Source organism: Tyto alba, unplaced genomic scaffold, assembly GCF_018691265.1.
Source record: "Tyto alba isolate M040663 unplaced genomic scaffold, T.alba_DEE_v4.0 Super-Scaffold_29, whole genome shotgun sequence".
NCBI lineage: Eukaryota > Metazoa > Chordata > Aves > Strigiformes > Tytonidae > Tyto > Tyto alba.
This window is the reverse complement of record NW_024881303.1, coordinates 1,325,916-1,348,983: the sequence shown is the minus strand read 5'-3', so window position 1 is coordinate 1,348,983 and position 23,068 is coordinate 1,325,916. Positions and strand designations below refer to the sequence as shown.

General features: G+C 43.1%; 1 protein-coding gene across 3 annotated transcripts in view; it reads right to left on the bottom strand.

Moving 5' to 3' along the window:
- The window catches only part of TOGARAM1 (TOG array regulator of axonemal microtubules 1), a 43,185-nt gene that overhangs the window by 2,765 nt on the left and 17,352 nt on the right, over positions 1-23,068 (bottom strand). The window contains exons 5-20 of one of the 3 annotated variants that reach the window (XM_042799049.1): positions 21,805-22,070; positions 20,299-20,531; positions 18,158-18,243; positions 15,186-15,347; positions 13,032-13,130; positions 12,422-12,615; positions 11,115-11,283; positions 10,658-10,792; positions 9,784-9,937; positions 9,168-9,273; positions 8,528-8,763; positions 4,379-4,537; positions 3,726-3,852; positions 3,311-3,429; positions 1,634-1,823; positions 467-686 (exon numbers count right to left, since the gene is read on the bottom strand). In XM_042799049.1, the coding sequence (XP_042654983.1) occupies positions 467-686; positions 1,634-1,823; positions 3,311-3,429; positions 3,726-3,852; positions 4,379-4,537; positions 8,528-8,763; positions 9,168-9,273; positions 9,784-9,937; positions 10,658-10,792; positions 11,115-11,283; positions 12,422-12,615; positions 13,032-13,130; positions 15,186-15,347; positions 18,158-18,243; positions 20,299-20,531; positions 21,805-22,070 (2,655 nt within the window). The remainder of the gene's footprint in view (positions 1-466; positions 687-1,633; positions 1,824-3,310; positions 3,430-3,725; positions 3,853-4,378; positions 4,538-8,527; positions 8,764-9,167; positions 9,274-9,783; positions 9,938-10,657; positions 10,793-11,114; positions 11,284-12,421; positions 12,616-13,031; positions 13,131-15,185; positions 15,348-18,157; positions 18,244-20,298; positions 20,532-21,804; positions 22,071-23,068) is intronic. The other 2 variants (XM_042799047.1, XM_042799048.1) reach the window with 2 other exon arrangements.

The window sequence follows — 23,068 nt, the reverse complement described above, 5'->3', positions numbered from 1 at the left end:
CCTTGGACCTGTTTAAGAGATTCAGCAGTGCGACAAGCTTCTGGATAACGAAACAGAACGACACAGGATGGCTGAGGGGGGCAGGGACCTCGGGAGATCATCTGCAGCCCGTGGCCCAGGACCGTGTCCAGACGGCTTCTGAGTATCTCCAGGGATGGAGGCTCCCCAGCCACCCTGGGCAGCCTGTGCCAGCGCTCGGTCACCCTCACAGCAAAGAGCACCTGCTACGGAAAAACAGCGGAACCACCTGCGCGCTTACAGCAAGTGCAGCTAGCTGTATTTCTTTATCCAACTGGCAAAACAGTAAGATGACTTGTATGGTTTAAAAAGTGTGAGAATAAAACCAGCGATTCATTACACAAGGTAATGATTGGATGCAAACTATTGGAAAGGGTAACACTTTACATTTAGAATTTAATTAATACACTTAAAAGTCTTTAAGATTAAGAGAGAGTAAATTACTTACCTAAGTGTTGACATAGAGCCTGAATGACGTTCGTGGCAGCTGCATAAATCCCTGGATTTTTGGAGTTCAGGTTGTTGTCTACCATGGCAGGAATCAACATGTTGATCACAGGTGACAAATTGTCTTTCAGCAATGGAATCATCTTGTGCATTGTCTCCAAAGCAACCTGATTTACTTTACTGTTTGAGTCATGTAAGCGAGCCTTGAAAGCATCGAAGATCTGAAAAAGTACCCAAACAGCGTTCATCAGAATTAACAGTTAATGTTTGAGGTGGGTATTACGTTTCCTGCTTTATTGTTACCCTTTATTGCCCATCTTAGCAAAAGATGGCTCTGATATGCAAATACCTGGGATACTGTTTTCAGCCAGTCAAGCAACATTTGATGTTTTTATATTGTGTATTACTCAACTGTATCTCACCTCATCTGAATTTGATTCATTCCTATGCGATGTACTGGAGGTAAACTGTCCATCTGTAACTTTCAGTATGACTAATGGTTTCTGCAAGCATTTTTAGCGAGACACAGCTCTATTTAGCTAAAAGAATGTTTTCAAGATTTCAGAAACATTCACAGTTACGATACTGTGAAGTTCCACAGAAGTATTTCATAGTTCCACAGTAAAGACGTGGCACTGTTAGAACACAATCTTGGTTTCCCTTTCAATATATCTATCTTTAGTTTAAAACTGTTGGATCTCATCATAATTTTTCTCCTAAAGAACCTCCTTCCCTACTAGAAAGGATACTTACCTTAAGCTTTATCACAATAAAGACCTTTCCTCACCTTCTCCTAGACAAATCAGGCAGAACTTGCAGCTGTGTTTCAGAGACAGTTTTTCAGATCTTGATTAATCCTTGCTGCTCTTTTTGTAACCTGTTCCAATATTTTGATATTTACTTGGCAATGGCATGAAAAACTGCACACATTATTCCAGAAATAGTTCAAAGAGTGCTATCTGTAAGTGAAAACTTTCATCTTCTTCCTCCTATTTAGTTCCTTTACTACCTTTGTAACACGTATCTCCCCTTCGAGCACACCTCACCTACTCCTCAATGTTCTCCAGTTAATCAGACATTCTTACTGAAAGAAGGAGCCAAGATTTTAATCAGAAGACTGTGACGCAGCTTTAAAGACCTTTGAAATAAAATGTTTTCATACAGTTACCTTCACAATGTTTGCAACAACAAAGCCTTGATTGTTCTCTGTATCTGATAACAGCTGCTTAATGCCATTTATTCGATCACGGAAGTCTTTTCCATTCAATAAACCTATAATGTCTTTAACATATTCTTCACTCTCTAGTGAGTTACGAGGAGCTGTTTTTCTTGTGACTTCACGGGCTTCTGTAGTCTCTCTATTGGAAAAGAAAAAGTTACATATTTATAAGCAAGCTGAAACAGCAGTCTTCAGTCTCAGACATTCTCTTTCCATGTAAGTGCAAATATCAGAAGCAAACAGAAACTCGTCTGATGAAGGACTTTCACTTTAAACACAGTGATTTAAAAAAAAAAAAAAAAAAATCACCTAATAGTAACTGTTGTTCCTAAAGTCTCAATATACATTCCACTCTAATGCATGTATACCTATCGCACAAGAGATAAACCTCAGCCAGGCAGGAGCCCTGTGCTGTTTCAGGTTTCTGTACAGGAGCAGCTGGGCTCGTGACCAGTAACAGTTGTGAACTTCCCTCACATCAACAGGCCAATAAAATAAAATAAAAAAAAAAAGTACTGTAATTGAATTCTTTATTCTTGAAGTACTTTAAACACCGAATCCAGTCTAGGTGGCACCTAAGCAACATGCCGTGCTGAGGTGGAAATTCAACTACTCTTTCTAGAATATATTGAAACAAATTTTCTGCAGCATCTAATCTTATTAGACAGTCATGGAAAGAATTATAAAATCTGTGGAATAATTTCTCTGTCCAGATAAGTATCCTGCATTTACAGACCAGTCCAGACAGAGTCGGTAGCTCATTCCTAATGCGTGAACAGAAGTCCCTGATGGAGAATGGAATAAGCATCTTTCTTGCATTTTCAAATTCAAACCTATCAGCACTGCGAAAACAAAAGGTGGCATCAAAATCTCCTGCCCTGCTGGTGTATCACAGGCTGCTGCCAGTACCTGAGGCAAAGATAAGAGTCTTTGGCACAGTGCAGTAATTAGCACCTCTCCTAAGGAAGCGGACGTGTAGTTTTAGATGCCAAAGCAAAATTTACCCTCAAACGTGGAATTAGTTATTATTTTGAATAGCAGAGAGTGTGTTAAAGAAATCTGTTCCTGCATAGACACACTTTCTTCAACCTGGAGGCAGTCACAGCCCCTATGGACTCTGATTCGGATGCAGTTTTTTTGCTTGGTTTAAATTTTGGGGGGGGTTCTTCTCCAGTTCAACAGAAGACCTATTAGAAGACGAAACAGAAAACTAAAAATGGACAGAGTATCATCTAAAACCTTCAGCATCCCCAGTTAGGATCTAAGTGCTTAGTGTCCAGGCAAGTGCGCAGATAATCTGTGCTGCGGCTGCCACGAGGCACGTGTTTCTGTAGGCTGAATGGGGCAGTGTCTTGAACTGGTGGTGACATGGAGCTACTGTGAATTCCAAGCGTCCTCTGTACTGCGTGTATTTGCATAGGCAGTCGGTAGACAAATTAACTTCAAAACGCACAAAGCCATTTCAGTATTACCGACTACCCTATTTAAAAGAGATTATCTGGGACATGTCACGTTTTTCCTTCAGGTGTGTTTAATTTTCACAACCCTGCTGTGAATGTTTCTTCTTGTGGTGAGGCTACTGTCCTAGAGGTCAAGTTACTAATACAGTAAAACACTGACCATTACCTGTCAGTGATGTTGAGAGCATCTCGGGAGGTAGATGATGACCTCGAATGTCCAACACTACTCGTATGGGAACGTCTTCCTTTTGCCGAGGGTGTATCTAATGGCATCTCCCCCAAACCCTGTGCAGAGATGCAACCGTTAATTAACATGGCTGGTACAGTCCTGCCCTGCTGGAGACCCCATCAAAGCAAAGTCAGCCAGCCACATGAAGCACGTTTCATGCAGTGCATCTGCAAGGAGGGAAGGCACGCACAGGGCAGCTGGCGGGCGGTGCCTTGCCGTGCTGCCCTCGCTTGATTACTTGTCTTGCTCTGAATGTGCTCCCCCCCTCCCCTGTGGGTTCACTGCCTACACCTAACTGCTCCTAGTACAGGCTTACCTTTCTCAGCTGTTAAACAAGAACTTTTCCACATACCTTTTCATGTAGATTGCTAACAGATTCCTTAATGTAAGGCAAATCCTTGGTTGGCACATACTTTTCAAGTGTTTTATCAAACTCAGGATGAGTCATCATGCTGAAGAGCATCTTTCGGCCGTAATACCTGCAGGGCAACACACCGTGACACATATCCATAAACACAGCTTTGCTCTGTAACTCCACTGCTAATTACAAGTGCGTAATTCCAAAAGACACAATTGCAGGAAGGATTGCTATCTCGACGTGTAAGCAGGCACTCTTTCCCTCCTCCCACCAAGAAACTATGCTCCAGTCCCATTTTTCTTTATTTAATCAACAACCCAGCAAATTAATAAGACCAGTCTTCTATTTCAGCTGTCATTCAGTGGGGTGGTCCAGCCTCGCCAGCCAGCCAGCGAGGATCCCCGTGCCCGTTCCCTCCCAGCCCCTCTTCCTCCCGCAGCCTGCACCAGGCGCCCCAGGAATTCCTGTCACAAACGCTGTCTGAACAGTCCTGCCAGTGCAGGGTTATCGCTCGGACTCCGTCATCCGAAGGGTCTTTTCCAACCCCAACGCTTCCACGATTCCACGCTCTGCAGAGGGACGCACCGAGCTGCGCAGAGCCTGCCTCCACCCGGAACGTGCTGACCCGAACGACTGCCCTCACTGACCTGGTTTGCTGCGAGCTGTCCTGCGCAAACCTGGCGATCGCAGGGAAAATCCGGTCTGCCACAACCCTGGTTCCAGACAGAATCCGCTCCGGCCCCATCCGCTCCACAATGTCCGACAGGTGCTGGGCCGTGCACCTTCTCACCGCTGAGTGCAGGTGGCTAAAGAAAACAACAGCCCCTTAGTAACGGCCCGGTGCGGGGGCTGAGCAGTACTTCTGCGCTCTACCTAACAGGCTACGCACCGTTTCGTCTTTAGCACAACCTACACCTAGTGCACTGCTGATATGCAGATGCTTTGGCTGTGTAGAGAAGACCTTGTGGAGCGAAGGCGAGTAACTTTTATTTAAAAGGATAATCCATTTGCTTAAATTTCATTTCATTCAATTAAAATCCCAAACTGCAAGAACGCCAATTAAAAAAGAAAAGTTATGTTCTTTTTGTTTAAAGTCAGTTTCAACCTCTTGTGGCACCTTTTGGATTAATAAAACTAGTCATTTTCTTTTTAGAATTAGATTTCTAGCTTTCCTTAAAGTAATTGTAAAATATTTGAGAGAGCCCGCTACTATATGTTCTTTCCATCAACTTTATGAAAAACAACTCCCTATGCTCAGAAACACATCCTGCACATTTTATATCAATCTAAAATTAAATAAAGCAGTATTCTATTGACTTCTAAAAATCTCACAGTACTCTGTTTTCTACAAAATGGGTTCCATTAAACACCTATGCTGATGAAAATGAGAGAAAAGCTGGAGTCAATTTTCAAACTCGTGCAGCAAACGAACCCTTTATATAAATTCTGCCGTACCTGCTGATCCCCCACGTTTTCAGAGTACACAATGCTGCAAGTTCAAACTTTTCCGACTTTATCTTTGGATTTAAAAAGTCTACTCTGAGGACGCTTTCACCGCACAATGAACGAGACACATGCGTGGCTCCTCGTTCACAGGGAAACGCGGGTTCAAAGGAGGGAGCTGCGGGACAGGACTGCCTTGGGAAACCACAGCCGGGGGCTCCCCAGCTTCACCGCCTGGCACGAGCCTCCGGCGCCCTTCCCCAGCGTTCCCCTCTCTCCACGCCTGTCATTTCCTCCGCTCCCACGGCCTGCCGCGGCCTGCCCGGGCTAAAGCTCCCGCCGGATGACACTGCCCCGAGCAGCCGCAGTCTGCGCCACGACGGCTGTAACGGGGGCCCTTCCCGCGGGAGGAGGCGGCAGCTCCGGGCAGAGCGCCGGCCGAGCCCCCCGCTGCTGCCCAGCTCCCCCGCTTCGAGCCTGGCTTTGGGTCGAGCTCAGCGCCCTGCCATCACCCCCCCCCGCAGCAGCCACGCGCCTGGGGAGCTGGGGAGAACCCACTCCCGCTGCAGGCACCCGTGGGAAAAGGGGCACGGTGAGGCCTGGCCCCCTCCCTGCGTGGAAGCCAGTAACGCCCGCTGCCCGCGCAAACCAGCCGGAAAGCCCTCTGTATGCGCGTGAGACCTTAAGTGATACAGGGCCAAGATAGGAACAGGGGATGTAAGGGTTAACATGAGAATAGCAAGAAGGGGATAACAAAAGAAAATAGTTCAAGGGAAATAGTTTAGATAACGGTTAACAGTTCTGCTTAGTGAGCAGACAGTTTGTAAAACACGATGAGCTCTCTAGGCTTGGAACTAGACCCGCGGTTTGGACAACAGCCAGTAAGAAACTGAGTCTGCGCAAAACCTGGGGTCACAGAGCGGACAGGAGGAAGAGGAGCTTGACTTCATCCCCAAAGACCCCCACGACCACCACCAGAAGACACTGCGCAGACTCAACTAGGAGGAGATTATGGAAATGCTAATTATAATACGAAGCGGGGATAGGTGTTGCATATGTATAGGCGTATTGCGAAATATTATGAATATGTAATCATTTGCTCTATAAATCTAAGGTAACAGCACCCCACGTTGGGTACACAATAGGAGGAGTTATCCCCTGTGTACCTCAGCGCTGAATAAACATACCTACTTTACAATCTATCAGATTGTGGAGTCTGTTTCCGCACGTCATAAGCACAATTCATGCAGGTAAGAAACACGATTCTAAAGTTTCTGAAATACGACCACTTTCAGATCTGCTCCCGGAATCGCGCTCTCGGACCAAGCGTGTACGTGAGTTTACAACACCGGTCCAGTATCTTTGGAGCAGCACCTCACAAAGGCAAACAAAAATGGTTTTAATTGCTCTTGTTGGTGAAGTCAAAACCAACTTTGTAGCTGATGGAGAATCTGTGTATCTATCTACTCAGGCTTGCAAGCATTAATACTTCTGATCACGGTAGGCTTGAGAAGTGTTGAGAATAAGTAAATTTTAAAAGGTCTTAGGAATTGAAGGCAAAACCGTAACTGTGAACTTGAATACCTAAGTTGTGGTGGACATAAGCAACTCAATGTATGAGCCAAATTTAGAAAAGATATCCATTGCATAATTACACAGCAGTGACAAACAGAACCTTTCCACTTCGTACTGAAGACACATGTCATTTTTCTCCCAAATTTCCACTTTAAAATATAATTCTCATATTCCCTGTTACAGCCTCTGGAGGTGACAGCTCCATATGAGCTGCATGGGCTTTGTTGCTAATGTGGTCAGAGTTTTCTGAAGCCGACACTAGAAAAGCTGTAACTCACAGTGCTACTTAGGCCATGTGTTATGCATTAAAAACATACTGTACTCCACGATTTAGGCACCACTTTGACTGAAGTCATCTTAGCTGTGAAGAAATTAATCCTCGCTTCAAATGCTGCATGCAGACTCACAGCTCAGGTAATTCTGCTGCCTTGAATATCTGAAAACTTTTCCAAGTTCACAAATTGGAGAGGCCAAATCTTTATAGGTCGAGAAAACTCACAAGGATAGGTCCTGCGTTTGAATCTGCCACTGAAAATGGGGAGATGAGATGTAGCCAGTTATGATCAGGAGTATTGCTTGCCCAAGGATTGCTGAAGAAAAGATGGGAGTACATAATCAGAGCCCTTGACATGGCGTCTGAATTAAAGCAATGTGTGGTTACTGTCTGCTGCTCTTCAGCTCACGAGAAGAACTATGTGTGGGCATGATTCATAAATAATTTAAATCCCAAGGCCCGTATTTGCCTTTCAGTTTCAAGTTCAGGTAATTGCAGTATGGTTCTCATTGGCTTTCAGGAGACAGAATCAACATATTGCACAACAACCAGCTTCCCAGGAAACAAAATAGGAAACAAAAAGAGTTTGATCCAAAACTAACTCTTATGAGTTGTAGCTGTGCAGAAAGTCTGAGGATTGATTTATAATGTAGCATCTGACATATTTAATGGAAGGGATAGGCTATGAGAAATGTAGCCTATTAAATGTCATCTGCGTGATGACAGAGAGATAAGAGATTAAGTACAAGTAGGTATATATCTGGCATACTGGACTGCCTCGTGGCTTGATTAAGTATTGCTGTTAGAGTGGATGAGGATATAAAAGAAAAAGAACAACATACTTAACAGGGGAAGTGACAGAAAGGAATGTTACTTCTATTACAGACTGAGGTGAGCTAGAGGTCAGGGTCAAACCACGCGACCAGAAATGGAGGCTTGTCATGTTTGAGGTGCTCAAGAAAATAATAGCCACCACCACTGTAAAGGAAATTAAAATGCAGACAAAAAGACTATTAAGCAGCTAAGTCTAGAGAAGAACGGGAAATCAACCAAGACAGTTGCAGCTAGAGAACTGTAAGTTATAAATCATCTTTCTAAATAAAAAGTAGTGTAGAAAACTGAAAAAGACAGGCATTTGATTGCAGAGCAAATGAAAAACGAGAATGCTATGTGAGCTTTACTAGGCAAAGCAAAATAGCAATTTCCTAAGAATACTATACTAACACCAAAGAAAATTACTGAAGTCTCGCAAAATGACCAGAAAATATACCAAGCTCCAAAATCAACAGCCAACTTTTGACATAAGGTACAGAACCAAACAGGGGAGCTACATTTCACTTTTATGCCAACAAACGTCGCCATGGGTAGAAGTTTTACAGAGCTGACTTACTGGAGTTTCAAATTTCTGCCTATTGCATTTTGATTTTTTTCATTAAAAAGACTATATTTGATAAATTTAATCTATTCACAAGTTATTTCTTTATAAAGTCTTTATAAGAATTACCTTTGCCCTCCATTTATAAGAGAACAAAGTGCACGTGCTGGAGTCACATTATTAACCATAGCCTTCAGTGCTTTGTCTACCTCTTCCCTTATAAAAGTGTTGGATTCACCAGCTTTGTGCAAAAGGACTTTTACTGTATTATCTAGTTCTTGATCCATGCTCTTTCTCAGGTAGGTGAACAAATCCCCTAAACAGACCACAGCAGCTCGAGAAACACCTGAGCGTAAATTCTTGACCTGCACACAGGAGAAACCCAAACAAACAAAGAATAATGTTTATAAAATACACTTTAAAATTAGTAAAGCTTAATGTTTCCCTTTGTAACTTTTAAGTAACATTAAAAGCAACCGAGAAATACATTTCTAACTTGATTCACAGTGTGTGAGAATTAAAATATATACACATGAAATACGTTATACAGTTCCAATCTAATATTTTTTCACTCACTTAGCAAATCAGATCAAGTGTTGGTATCTGAAATATGAGCTGCTTTGCTGAACGACAAACTCATCCTTTTGAGACTGTCCAACAGAGGAAAACTAACCACAGATGAACATACCATTTAATTTCAGTGCATGAGAGCTATAAAATACATATACAGACATATAGTCAGTGAAATATTCTGATAGTAAAATTTAACCTCTTGAGCCACAGCCAAACTTGTTTCATGTAGCTTTGCAGTCAGAATAGTCGCATGGTAGGCAGACAGACATCTAACAAAGTTCAGACCTTCAATTTTCTTCTCCCTATGTACAAAAAATATTTAAATTCAAAACGTTTGCAAATTGTCATAAAAATACTAAAACACAGAATTCTAAGAAACCAAACAGCCAACAAATTAGATTGTAAAATAAAGCAATGACATATAACGTAGGAATTTCTTTCAAAGTGAGGCTTTTGTTTAATGTGGTAGCAGCACTATTACAGCACACCAGTCTCTCGGTTCTTTCCCACCGTTCTGCCCACAGCTTGCACCAGTGGCAATCAGGGGACTGCTTGCCTTCCCCAAATTGAAAAGGCTACAAGTCTCTGAAAGCTTTGCTACTAAGCCTCAATTTACAACAGGTACAGTTTAATCTGGATTTGGACTGAAAAAACCTTTTTTCTTTTTTTCTCATACGCCATTTGCAATCCTCAGTGGTCTTGATATTATGTCCATTTTGCTTTTTTTTTTTTTTTTTTTTGTTTTAAAGTGAATTATCAAAATAAACACCTTCTACATTACATTCAGGTTGCAGACAGGTGTTTACACCTACCAGTCATCATCAGCTAGAAGGGTCAAGGCTTCTGTCAGTACCGTCTCTGGTTTTGCAAAGGGCTGCAGTTCTGATGGGTCCATTATTTCTGGGCTATGAGTGACTGATGGGCTCTGGTCTTTATAGCGTCCTCGTGCCCCAAGAGACATTTCATCTGCAAAGTTGTGAAGCATAAGAAATAATTAGCATCATCTGAAGAAACTAATTCATTCAAAGGAAGGAAATATAAAAAGTTTGAGGTACAGACTGCTGCTATGAAGGGACCAGGTTTTCAAAACGACAGTTACATCCTCAATCATTCAGCATTTCACCCATGTGAATGAATTTTTTTGCAAACTGCCACCACTCTAAAAAGCCGCGGACACAAACGTGGTGGCTTGTTCAATGTAAAAACAGATACACAATGTGCTAAAACACAGTGGGGTAAGGCACACTATAGTAAAACTTAAAGAGCCACTTGAGAAATTCCGGAGACCTTTGACCATGCTCAGTATGAGCTTCCATCCTGAAAAGATTTCTGCTGCATATTTTAAAGGCATCTCAGTAACGAAATGTACCCAGAAATGTTTTTCTTGGAGACAGAAGGAAGTCAATTTGCCATTAATACATTACATTGTTTAAGTTGCTGAGCAAATAAAAACCCCTCTTGTGTTTCAAACATCTTCCTAACAAAGTATAGATGAAAAATGTTTCAAGGGGGCAATCATGAATTCTAATCCCTTTCACCACCCCCCCCCAAAGTAATAATCTTCCAGATCACCTCAGGACTGTCTACGGTACAAATAAATCATACTAAACTTGTTTGTATTGTGGAACTGTCCCACTCCACATATCCAAATATTTTAGCAGTCTTCAGTTTACTGTAACAGCTTACCGGAATCTAGCAAGGCTGAACATTTTGTCTTCTTCAAACTGGACGTTCTTTTTAATGAAGGATTCAAGGCCATATTTTCTAATGACAAAGATACATTTCTTGATGATGTTAATATATCCTCACAGAGATTTAACTCTAGAAAACAGAAAGAAATGTCTGAACTACAACAACAAATCAGAAAAAAGGAAGAAAATAGTATTTCCAGTCCTAATTTGTCTTTTGAAATTTTTCTTAACTACAGTCTTTTAAACCTTTCCCTTAAGCACTTTATTCTTCACCATTTGCATTATAAGATGGACAACAAATGGCTAAAGAATAAACTGCAGTGTAAAATTAATTCTAGTAATACCTCATGTCACACTAAGTAGTCATGATATTTGGTAATTATCACAGAATTTTAACTTCCATTTCAGCAGCATTTAGCAGTATATTATTCAAGACAAACGCTAATCCTCACTTTCGGTTGTCATTTTCTCTGGTTCATTCAGTTTAAGTCTTTCCCAAGGGTTTTCTTCCTTTCCTTCGAGGTCTTTGACTTCCTGATGTTCCTTATGACTGTGTTCTTTCTCTTCTTTTTTCTTCCGCCTCATCTTATCCTGGGCAGATTTTGACATGGCAACTTTTATCTGCAAGAAATTAATGCACCCGTTATGATATCCAATATCATACCATATCATATATTAGAAAGCACAAGTTACCCAATAACTTATTACCCAGTTCTTGATATTGCCTAAGGTAAGCATGGAAAATTACTATTTTCACCATTATTCTACGGATAAAAAGGAAATTATTCACATAAATATTAAATCTAATCCTGGTAAGAGCTGAGTGTGTGCTTTCTGCATGGTAAGTAGTCCTACTGGCAAAAAAGAAGCAACATTCCAGGTTAAGAGAACTAAGGGCTACAAGAAAAGGTCTTCTATTCCTTGGCAGCGTTGTGCAGTTTCCTAGAATTTTAACTAACAAATACACAGACTGGGTTAACTCACTCACATCTGAGCACACAGGGGGTTTTTTAAACAGTGGTCTTTAGCAGTGAGATCTGACCCTACTCTCTTATATGTTTAAGACACTTACAGTTCCTCATGAAAACTTAGTCACATTTAATAGATTCCTCCATTTACTCCTCTGAATTTGATCCCTCCAAGTATTCACATCTTCAGTGGGAATCAGAAAATAAAGACACTGTTTATCGTTAACTTCAAGTTTTACTCATCTTAAAATGTTATTTTAAATGCTTTCAGAAAGATTTGTGATTTTCATTTCAAACTTTTTTAAAATGTGTATCACACTTCATTCAGATAAATCTTGCTCCGTGTTATAACAGATGTAAATAGTATTTAACGTAGCAGCACCATGCCTCGTGACACTATATTATGGGACAAATATTCAGTGTGTTTTTAAAAAAACCTTATGAATGGAGCTAGATTAATACGTCCATCGATAAAACAAGACATGATCAAACCCAGCTAATTCCTCCTTCCACATTTCTGTGGGCTGTGGGAGTCAGAGACGTGGGCATTTTCCAGCTCCGCTCCCCGCAACTTCCGAGTTAGGTGGGAACCTTCTGACACAGCAATGTGCCACTGTAAAATATGCAGGTGGCACCAAAAAGAGAAAGCAGGGAGAAGCAGCCTGATGGCTACGGCCTATTTCCATCAAACTCCTGCTCACCATAACACAGAGACTGCAAAACTGTACCGACCCGTATTCACACATATAAAAGCAGGGAGTGAGGCACTAACGAAGTGCTGAAATTCTCACCCCTTTTTCATTCTCAGCACGGACGTGAGAAGTGCTGGGCTGCTGGACGCTTCTCCCACAGCCCCCTGATGATGGCTCAGTCTCCTCTTTGACAGCTTGGCCACCTCCGTCCGCTACACACGTCGTGGACGGGCTGCGTGCTCGTGCGGAAGGAGGGCTTCCAAAAACACCTGAAAGGCAGAGCATGTTGTGCCCTCACCAAAAAAAAAAAAAAAAAAAACACATTTTCTTCAGCAGAACTTAGTAAAAACTAAAGAAAACCAAAAGCAATCCAAGAAGATAAACCCACTATTATACTGTTAGTGCCGATTTCCACCCAAAAGCACTCCTCCTTTTCCTGCCAAGGGGGATGGACGCGCGCAGGCGTGCGCGCTGGGCAGAACCAGCACCCAGCCCTCACAGCTTACCGCCACTCTTTGTTCCTGGAGTGGAACAGCAACTGCGACACTTTCAAACACAATTCTTTTTATTCCCGTTTAAAGACAAGATTTTCACAATCTAAACTGTTGTACAGAATCTATTTTTTTCTTTTCCCACTGTATAAAGGTACATTTTCCCCTCATTTTAATAACACGATGAGTTATAGGGGGAAATTTTGGTTTTGTAATACCTTTACCAACAATTACAACTGCATCTTCAGACAGGACACTTGGTGAAATGAAATCTAGATTGTTCACCTCTGGAAAACCAGACACTGACTCTGCAAGACCTTAAAAAAAAAAAACAAAAATAAAAAAAAATCACACAATGTAAGTCACGTAGTTTACACCTTGGCACATGTTTTATTCTTCTAAAATGTCATCATATGCTGACATCTGAATTTATCAGTTTTATGAATCAGTACATTTTCAAGTTACTGAAGTTAACAGGATTTACTAAATACTGATATCCTCAAAATCATGGAAAGCAGATAGCAAACTAAACTTGTGCCAAAAGATCATAAAGAAAAACAATGTTTGTAAGAGGATTTTTGAATCAACTGATTCTGCTGAAAAAAAAGAAAAAAAAAACAAACCAAAAACCACAGAAGTTTCTAACTCACTTAGTGGAAATACAGCACTGTTTCTCATATAATTCAGCACAACTGAATCAAAACATAATTTGCTAATGTTTTTTCCCCCAAGCAGCACTTAAATAAGCATTTCCCATATAAATCAGCAGACCCTCAACTTCCTCACCAAAGCGGATGACACGTATTATGTCCCTCTATACTGGCTGCACTCGCTGCAAATAAAACCGACAGTTTGTGACAAAAGAAGGGCACGATTTGCTTTTGACATTGAACCTGAATCATCTGAAATTTCTGAAGAGAGAAGATTTAGCAAAGCCTGATTTACCTACGAGAGAGTGCATAAATGAAGTCGGTGGGCAGCTGAGCCGTCCCGGCTGAGAAACCCGCGGGTACCCTGCCGGCCCCCCCTGCGCCCCCCCGCCTGCGAGCTGCAGCATCCCTCCCAGCTGGGACTCCTGACAGCTCCGTTAGGCTTCTTATCTCGGCCTTTAGTTTGCCAAAAATAATCACAGGTAAGGGTATGACAGGTGCCTCTTTACTTCACAAATTACCTGCTTACACAGTTTTAATTTTGGAGCTCTCCTTTTCACGCTTTATGAGAAGATCAAGTGAAAAGGTTTCTCTTGAAAGCGTTACTTTGTCCTCCCACAAATCCAATCGCTGGTTTCTGAATGTTCCAAGCTTTAACATTCAAGAACTGTCAAAATGGGTCTTTTGGGATTGTCTTGACTATAACTTTGAGGCTTCAGGAGAAATTCTCTCTTAGACCATAACTGAATGCGCATCAAATACTGGATCCCCTTGGCACCTACCCCCAGATCAGGACTTTCTGTCCTAACCTCAGCTTCCAGCCCAAAAAACTTACAAACTTCCATTTCACAGGCATCACAGGATAAGCAGTGTTAACAAAAAAAAAAAAAAAAAAAAAAAAAGTATTTACAAATCTGATTATAGACTTTACTTCCATTGCTCAGCTTTAAACGTTTCACACAGAATAGCACTCCACCACTTCTATAAAACCTTGAGAACAGACAAAACTCTCCGTGTTTAACGTTGAAACAAAAGACAGAGAAAACAAAAAAATCTTATTGGGAAAAAGATCTTCTTCATTATTCACGATCTATTTCATTTTCTATTTGTTACTAAAACATGATTACTTGGTATCTATTTTAGCCACTCTGAGAGAGTTCTGAACATGAGAGAGTGAAACCATAAGCTCCTTAAAGAGATTTCCACATTTTACTTTTGATGTTCAGAAAAAAAAAAAAAAAAAAAAAAAGGTGCTGCTCCATTCTATCAAGTTTATAGTTGGAGAATACATCTGTATCGTACACACAGCAATTCTGATATAGGGAACAGCAGCATCTAGGGTGCATAAAAATGACACAGTTTAAACTGAAATGTAAAGTATAATGGTTTAAGTTGCTTAATTTTACCAATGAACAACAGAGTAACTTCAAACCAAACTTTTAAAGCTGCTCGTGTATTCAGACTGAGATTTATAACAATTTGGTCTTTTTGTCATGCCATGTACTATCGCTTGACTTCTAATTTTAATTTAATTGGCAGTCTAATTTCAGTTAATGTCAGAAAAAAACCCACCTTGTTAGCATCAGTATAGAGACTATAAAAGAGGAAACCATGCTAAACACCTTGGAAAGTATTTTCTATAAACCTGTTTTACAAAAGGCTATATACAGACTCATTTTTTTGCCATAAATGAGAGTTCATATGAGCAGCAAACTCACAGACCTTTTGAATGCTTAAAATTCCTTTGGTGTTCCATATTTTGACTTTTAAAAATAGTACGTGACACTTCTCCTTGCTTCTTGTCTTCATAATCTCTGCATCCATTGCCACAGTTCAACCGTTGGCCAATTACACTAACGTTGGAAGTCCCCTTATCATCAAGTGCTAGCCATGCAAAAGGAAAAAAAAACAAATGTTACGAAACCCCCTAGAAATAAGTTTTTCCTGTGTACTACAGGACTCTCAAACAGTTTCATTTTCAGAGACCCTCAGACCGGTTTTACGCATGCAGTACGAGCATTCTTACCTACACAAATCTGAGCACTTCAGCAGAGATGCTCAGGCTCTATTACTTTTTCGCATGCAGAGGCTTTTGTCTACAGACAAACCCAGGTTGAACATGTAACTCAAAGCCTGAAAAATTATTTTTCAGTTTGAAGCCTTTCAAATATGAGCAACTGAAGACTAAGTAATTCAGCATTAAAAGCCAAATTAAGTGATAAGTCAACTGAGAACAGTAAAATAGTAGTTAAAACACAAGAAATCTCTCCATTTACATCCCCTGGAAGTCATAAAACACATTTTTATGTTACAGTTACAGACATTAGGAACTGACCACTTTCATGCCTGCAAAACGTTCTCAATACATTTTAGTTTTGGTTAAAAAACAGAGCAAAACAAAAAAAACCAACAACACTAATGACTTCAGGGATTCTTTAAGGGATAATTTCTGCTTTTCCAAACGCCACTACAATTAAAGCACCTAAGGAGACAGAAGTCCTTGCAGGTATGTGCTTTCACCACAGGGCGCGCGGCCTCTGGGGAGCTCACCCCAGGCTGAGGGCAGGGACTGGAGGGGCGGCCGTGGAGGGAGGAGTGCCCCTACGGCATCTCCCCCCCCGGCATCTCCCCCCGGCATCTCCCCCCCGGCATCTCCCCCTGGCATCTCCCCCCCGGCATCTCCCCCCGGCATCTCCCCCCGGCATCTCCCCCCCGGCATCTCCCCCCGGCATCGCCCCCCGGCATCGCCCCCCGGCATCTCCCCCAGGCATCTCCCCCCGGCATCTCCCCCCAGCATCTCCCCCCCCCCGGCATCTCCCCCCCGGCATCTCCCCCCCCCCCGGCATCTCCCCCCAGCATCTCCCCCCCCCCGGCATCTCCCCCCCGGCATCTCCCCCCCCCCCCGGCATCTCCCCCACGGCATCTCCCCCCGGCATCTCCCCCCCGGCATCTCCCCCCCCCCCCGGCATCTCCCCCCCGGCATCTCCCCCCCGGCATCTCCCCCCCCCCCGGCATCTCCCCCCGGCATCTCCCCCCGGCATCTCCCCCCCGGCATCTCCCCCCCGGCATCTCCCCCCCCCCCGGCATCTCCCCCCCGGCATCTCCCCCCCGGCATCTCCCCCCGGCATCTCCCCCCCGGCATCGCCCCCCGGCATCTCCCCCCCGGCATCTCCCCCCTGGCATCTCCCCCCCCCGGCATCTCCCCCCGGCATCTCCCCCCGGCATCTCCCCCCCCGGCATCTCCCCCCCGGCATCTCCCCCCGGCATCTCCCCCTGGCATCTCCCCCGGCATCTCCCCCCCGGCATCTCCCCCCCGGCATCTCCCCCCGGCATCTCCCCCGGCATCTCCCCCCGGCATCTCCCCCCCAGAATCTCCCCCCCGGCATCTCCCCCGGCATCTCCCCCCCGGCATCTCCCCCCCAGAATCTCCCCCGGCATCTCCCCCCCCGGCATCTCCCCCTGGCATCTCCCCCCCAGCATCTCCCCCCGGCATCTCCCCCCTGGCATCTCCCCTGGCATCTCCCCCCGGCATCGCCCAGCACCCGGCCCTGCCCAGCCAGCGCCGCGCCGCCGCCAACCCCACGCGGCACTGCTGCACAACGTTCCTTCTGTTCTGGTTCTCACGAGCGCTCCAAGCTCCGGCGAGAAAGCGGAGAGCTTGCTGAGATTTGGCTCGTGTGACGGGCCGGGCGCAGGCAGCACCGGGAGCGCAGGACTTCACCCCTTAGCTGCCCGCGCATCGCACCGACCTCGGCGGCAGGAGCCTGCCAGCTCTTCCCAGGAGGTCTGGTGCTCTGCATTCTGCCTGATTAACCGCCCCAATAAGCAACATAAATGTGCTTCTCGTTATTCTACCCCGAAGGTCAGCTTCGCACGGGCGGTCTCTTCGTACAACGAGTGCAAAATCATTAATGTATTACGACGTACGGGCAGGATTTGCTTTCTGACGTATGCTGCTACTTGAAAAACCTATTTGATCACTTATCCTGAGAAAAGCAGCCTTAGCTGGAATGAGGAGCAACAGCTTCAATTTCTGAAAAAATATCATGAGTCTCAGTAGCAACTGCTGGGTTTTGAATCGAATGGCTTTGCAAATTCAGGGCTGCAAGATACCCTGCAATCTTCACTGAACTAAGTTTTGTAAACTTGGGAAAAAATACAGAGCTGCTGAGGCTGCAGTGGGGTACAACAGAGCGGTCTTTGGGAAGAGAGGTCGGAAAAGAACTCTGCACTCAGCTCCCTCAGTTGAATCAAAACTGATTAAACGCAAATAATCATTAACAATTGGTTTGTGTCCGTTACAGAAATCTGCAGTTATCCGTACCTCAGTCTAAGTGTAAAATAAAACAGCATCACTTCAATTTCCCACCAGGAAATTAACTGCTTGCGACATTTTGACCCTTCCTACTCCTATCCAGCTGGTGTACAATGAATTTCCAGACAACATGGCACCAAATTTTGAAGCGCACATCCTCACAGGTGGCACTCGCATTCACGCATTTTATAGACACAGAGAGGCAGAAACCCTGGAGCACCTGCTCACCTGCAGCACCACAGTACAATGGCAATTTGAGCAAACAGAGTCTAGCAATTAGCTTTTTTTAAGTGCTGAATGAGCTCACTGAACAAAAACAGACGCACAAAGTGCCCATTCTGCTACACCAATGAGTATATTGAAAAGCACGGCAAAATACCTGTGCTGGAGTTATGTTCTGCCATCTTTGGGTCTCTGTTTCTTGCAGGCTGTGATTTGCTGCCAAGCAGCGGAAAGGTGTCTGACCTGTTCAAATATAAAACAAATTTTTATAGGTGCAATTCTACACGTTAGTCAGAGCACAGCTCAATTACACTTTGTAGCAAAGACAACAATAGATTTCAGTTTCTCCTCTCCAACGTACTTGGTGGACAAATATTTCCAGTATACTTCCACAAACGTTCACACTGAGAAGAAAAAGAAAATTAATTCCGTAGAAATTATGTGATGAGCAGGTCCATTATGAAGAAGACCATAAAGAGAGCCCTTAAGAATAAACTTTCCACCAGGACTAAATCTAGCATACGTTTGAAAAGCTAAGGAATTGTTTGGCCTAGGGACTGATGATGCTGGCTCCAATCTGGCAAAGAATGGCAAATGAGTGACCAAATCCACTAACTGTTCACTTCCAGAAATGAGCTGTTTTCAGCTCAGCGGCTAGCAGACAGACCTTCACCAGGGAAATGCCGTTATCCACAAGATAATCCCGATACTTCTTTTTAAAATGATGCATTTGAATATTAAGATGATTGAACCCAGAGCCCCAGGCTGTTAAATAGTGTGCCTAGCTACCTAACAGTCACAGGGAAACAGCAGCTCTTCCAGTTTCTGCTGGGACCGAAATAACCGTGACTAGAAGGCTTGATTTTAAAATCCCGAGGAAAGCCCACGCTCCAGAAACTCCACCAACACCAGTACCAAGCGCCCATTTCTCAGGGTGGTTTATCAGCAGGTAACAGTAAATACACAGGAAGAAGCCCACATTCTTGCTGCCCAACCACACAGGTGTTGGGAACAGACAATGCTGACTCCCAGTGCTCACAAACCAGCGCCTGAACTAAACTCTCTGATATTTTTATGAAGATTCCAAGGCTTTCAATAGGACATATTTTGCCACTTCTACCCACTCAGTCTCACTGCCAGGTGTCCCTTCTCTTTCTTGCTAGTTCAGAATTCCGGTATCTGTGAATCCTGTAAAACATTAAGCTTGTGTGTCACTGAATAATGGAAATGGCATGTTGTATAGAATGTGTCCCTAGTTAAAACCTTGCCTGGAAGAACATTATACACAGAAGTTTATAGTCTTGACTTTTTAGGTATTGTAGAATTTTAATATGTCATTTTAAAGATTATTTTTAAACTGTGATTCAGCAGTAACGCATACAAGGAAGATATATACACATAAATTAGTTCTGAGATGGCACAACTATGAAAACACTGTTCCTGAATCATTCTAGTCTTCCTCTGTCCCAGAAACCTTTCTTTTGTATATTCCATCTCTTCCTTCCTATTCTGTTGATACAGTTGTATGCCAGTTTTATAGAGATGAATTTCTTACCCACAAAAAAAAAGGTTTTGTCAGATCAGAGCTACAATCAGCTTTATCATGGGCTCCAAAAGCAGAAAAGGAGATTCTGTACTGCAAAATTCCTTAAATTTTTGTTATTTCATTAAAATATAAAATAGTTTATACTGCTCATAACCACCCGGGTCACTGCTCTTTACAGAGCAGCACGTGCCATCATACAATTTCTTTTTAGAACAGCTCTGTGAAGGTATTTTAAATTAACAATAGTCTGTCAGTAATAAAAAGGAAACATTTCATGATTCACAATAAGAAACATCTACACTGTCTCCTTCTTATTGCAAAAGTCCAACCCATTCCTTCTTCAATTTTCAGGCTATAATAAGGCAAACCTTATTCTTCCTCTTAATTCATTCTCCTTTTTACTCATTGTTTAGGCTATGGTTCACATACTTCCTATGGCAGGCAAAAGTATTAATAAAATATTTACTACCACTGGCGGAACTTCACTGCACTGTGTTACTATGGCTGCACCAAGAAACTGTTCCAAATTAAAAGCCAGCACAAACTAGAATAATCTAATTAAGCAGCTATTGTACAGAGCAAAGTATTTTTAGAGAAGTAAAGAATTCACAGATAAAAATCAAGCTATTAAGCAAAGCAATCTCATATGAAAAAATGCATTACCGATTTTTCCCCCTTTAATATTTAACTAACACCAGAAGAGCCTGTGTGTGAGAATTTCCAAGGGGAGTTAACACACAAGTTCCACTCACGTTACTCTCCTCCTCTGGGGGACTGCGGACACAGGTGAAGCCAGCGACTCCTGGCTGCAAACTCCGCTTTCGCCGCCGGAGCCCGCGCTCGGGGAGGAAGCGTGGGAGGGCCAGTCCACCGACAGATCAAGTTTAAGAGCAGAATCGGGACTTTCAAGATCTGAAACGTTGCTGCTTAGCTTTGCCCTTTTCTTAGCTGCACTGTTTCGTAGCGACCTAAGTGAATTCTGCATCTAAACAGGGTTGAAAACAAAATGACAGGTTTTATTCACTGCATAGGAAAAAAAGCTTTTTTAAGCAAAAGAAAGTATGTGTCTGAGTGTTCAATTCATGGGAGCTCAGTGCACGTGCTTCTATGGGGTGATTTGACTGACCATTTACACAGGTTATGCAGGATTGTAACCATTCCTTTCATCGTCCTACTTCACAAGAATAATTACCCTGCAACTAAACGCAAATTCACAGCGACAGTGTATCCTAGCCTCATCCTGCACAACACAAGAACAGATTCCTGTAAAAATACCTCAGCTGCTCCTGTCTTTTTTTAATAGACTGAAGGAAGCGTTTGATGGCTGCTAGTACAATTGGGACCTCCGGCTTTTCACAAGAGAACTGCACAAAGCTGCACATCATGCAGAAGTGAATCCCGAGAACTGTGCCTAGCAAGCCCAGCTCCTACCCAGATGTGCAGGAAAATCTATGATCACTACAGCTTCATGCTACTGTGTAGTCTCTCCTCTTCTTGCTGAATGTATTTTGATGTAAAAAAAATTCTTCCTCTGTTTATCACCTCAGGTTACTTTCAGCAGTGACTAGAGGATGGAAGACAAAGACAGTAAGGCAAAGCCACTGGGTCCTACGGCAGCTGCTCTCAGAGCCACAGGGACTAATGACAGAATGTGAGATTCAAACAATTTCTAAGAACTGTGACAGAAATCAGTTCTTCTCATTTTACTCCATGAAAAAATGACTGAATTCTGAGAGAGCTGGGACGTGCTGCAGGAGTACTGGGGACAGCCCGCTCCAGCAAAGTCATGAAACTGAGGAAACTCCAGGGCTGAGTCAAAAGAATCTTCATCAAGGAAGTTATTTGTTATTTTGGGCCCTGTGCTATAGCTGAAGAGAGGATTATTACTTAAATCTGGCATGAAATCTGAAATGAAGTCAAGATAATGAGAACAGAAGCTGTATAAAGGCCCACAGTTCTGCCTTGGCACCGCAATAACTGAAAACATCATGACTTTGGCTCTGAGAAAAACAAGGGAAGTTAAGATGTCTGGAACACGGGAAGAGGGCTTCAACATCGGGATTTATTGCTTTACTCAGCTTCTATCAGACACCCAAGGGTATCTCATTGAAAACCTGCTGCACTGAGGAGAGTGGCACAAAATTTAAGTCAAAACCATTATTTACTGGCTCTTGTTGAGAAGAAAAAAAAAAAGCTTACAATACATCAGCTGTTGAAAATGTGTTCTGAAAATCTGAAAATGCCATATTTAAACCAACCTCTTCTTGGTCCACTTCCTCGCCATCGACATTTAGCTCAGAAAGGTCAGCCACAAGCTTCCTACCCACTTCATTCAGGCACACGTCCTCACACTCTTCGTTCCTCCACCTTGTCACATTTAATCCCACCCTGTCGGGCAGCGGGCTAGCGAGGCGGGGTATGGGGGGGACGGGTCTGGTCCCGTTGAGGCCCCTGCGGGAGGCCGGGCGTCTCACCAGGGTGGGTTTCAGCTGCAGAGGCGAATGCTTCTCCTGCAAATTCTCCCCTGAAGAAGGCACAGGCAGATGTCAGTCCTCCGGAGGGGCAGGATGAACACAGCACTCACCAGAATAAACTTCATGTCTCCAGAAAACTCCTTTTACAGTGAGGTGAGTGTTAGAAAACACACTCAGGCATGCAATTGTATTTACTATTATAAATATATTTCACGGACATTTGTTTGTCTGAGTATGAGCAAGTTTGAGTAAAACCAGTAAGAACATCAGAACAGCTGTAGCGAGTCGGACGGAGGCCTGGCCCCTAACAAGGCAAAAAACCCACATGGAAGAGTGTCCAGATGGGCTTTAGGAACTTCCTTGGGCAGAGGTCTGGCCCGAGCCGACCCGCCGTCCTGGTACACACGTCCACTTCCTTCATCAATAAATTCTTGCTTTTGGTGTCTTCAGCAGCCTGCAGTAGTCAGCTCCTCAAGGCACATGAAAAAAAGGACTTCCTTTTATTTAAAAACGATGTCACCAAACACCTTCCTCAGTTCCTTCATATATGCACATAAACCTGTATTCATGTGCATAAATACACACACACACACAGAGATTAAAGTAAGTTTCTCAAACGAGCAAGGGTAGATAGTGATTATTCCCTATCTAACTTTATTTTTATACCATTCATAATTTGAAAAATTTTCAATATTCCTTCCCCAACATCAATTTTCCAAATGTGTCAAACCCCCGTTCCTGAATACTTACTTACACACTTTTTTCAGTATTTAATTTTACAAAATCATTAGGATTAATTTCAGACTTGCCTCTTTGCATGGTATTTCCTACTACCTCCTGACTCCACCTTTTCCATCTCTCTGCATATCAAGTTCAGTTATCAATCTACTTTCAGTTTCTCCTTCTTTTAAAAATAATATAAATTACTGTCTCACGTACATGCATACCAATATATATGTTGTACCTTTAAAAAGTAATTAACTTTCTCAATTAAGAAAAAAAGACTAGTGCCCTAACAAACTCTCCTGTAAGCTGCTGTTACAACAGT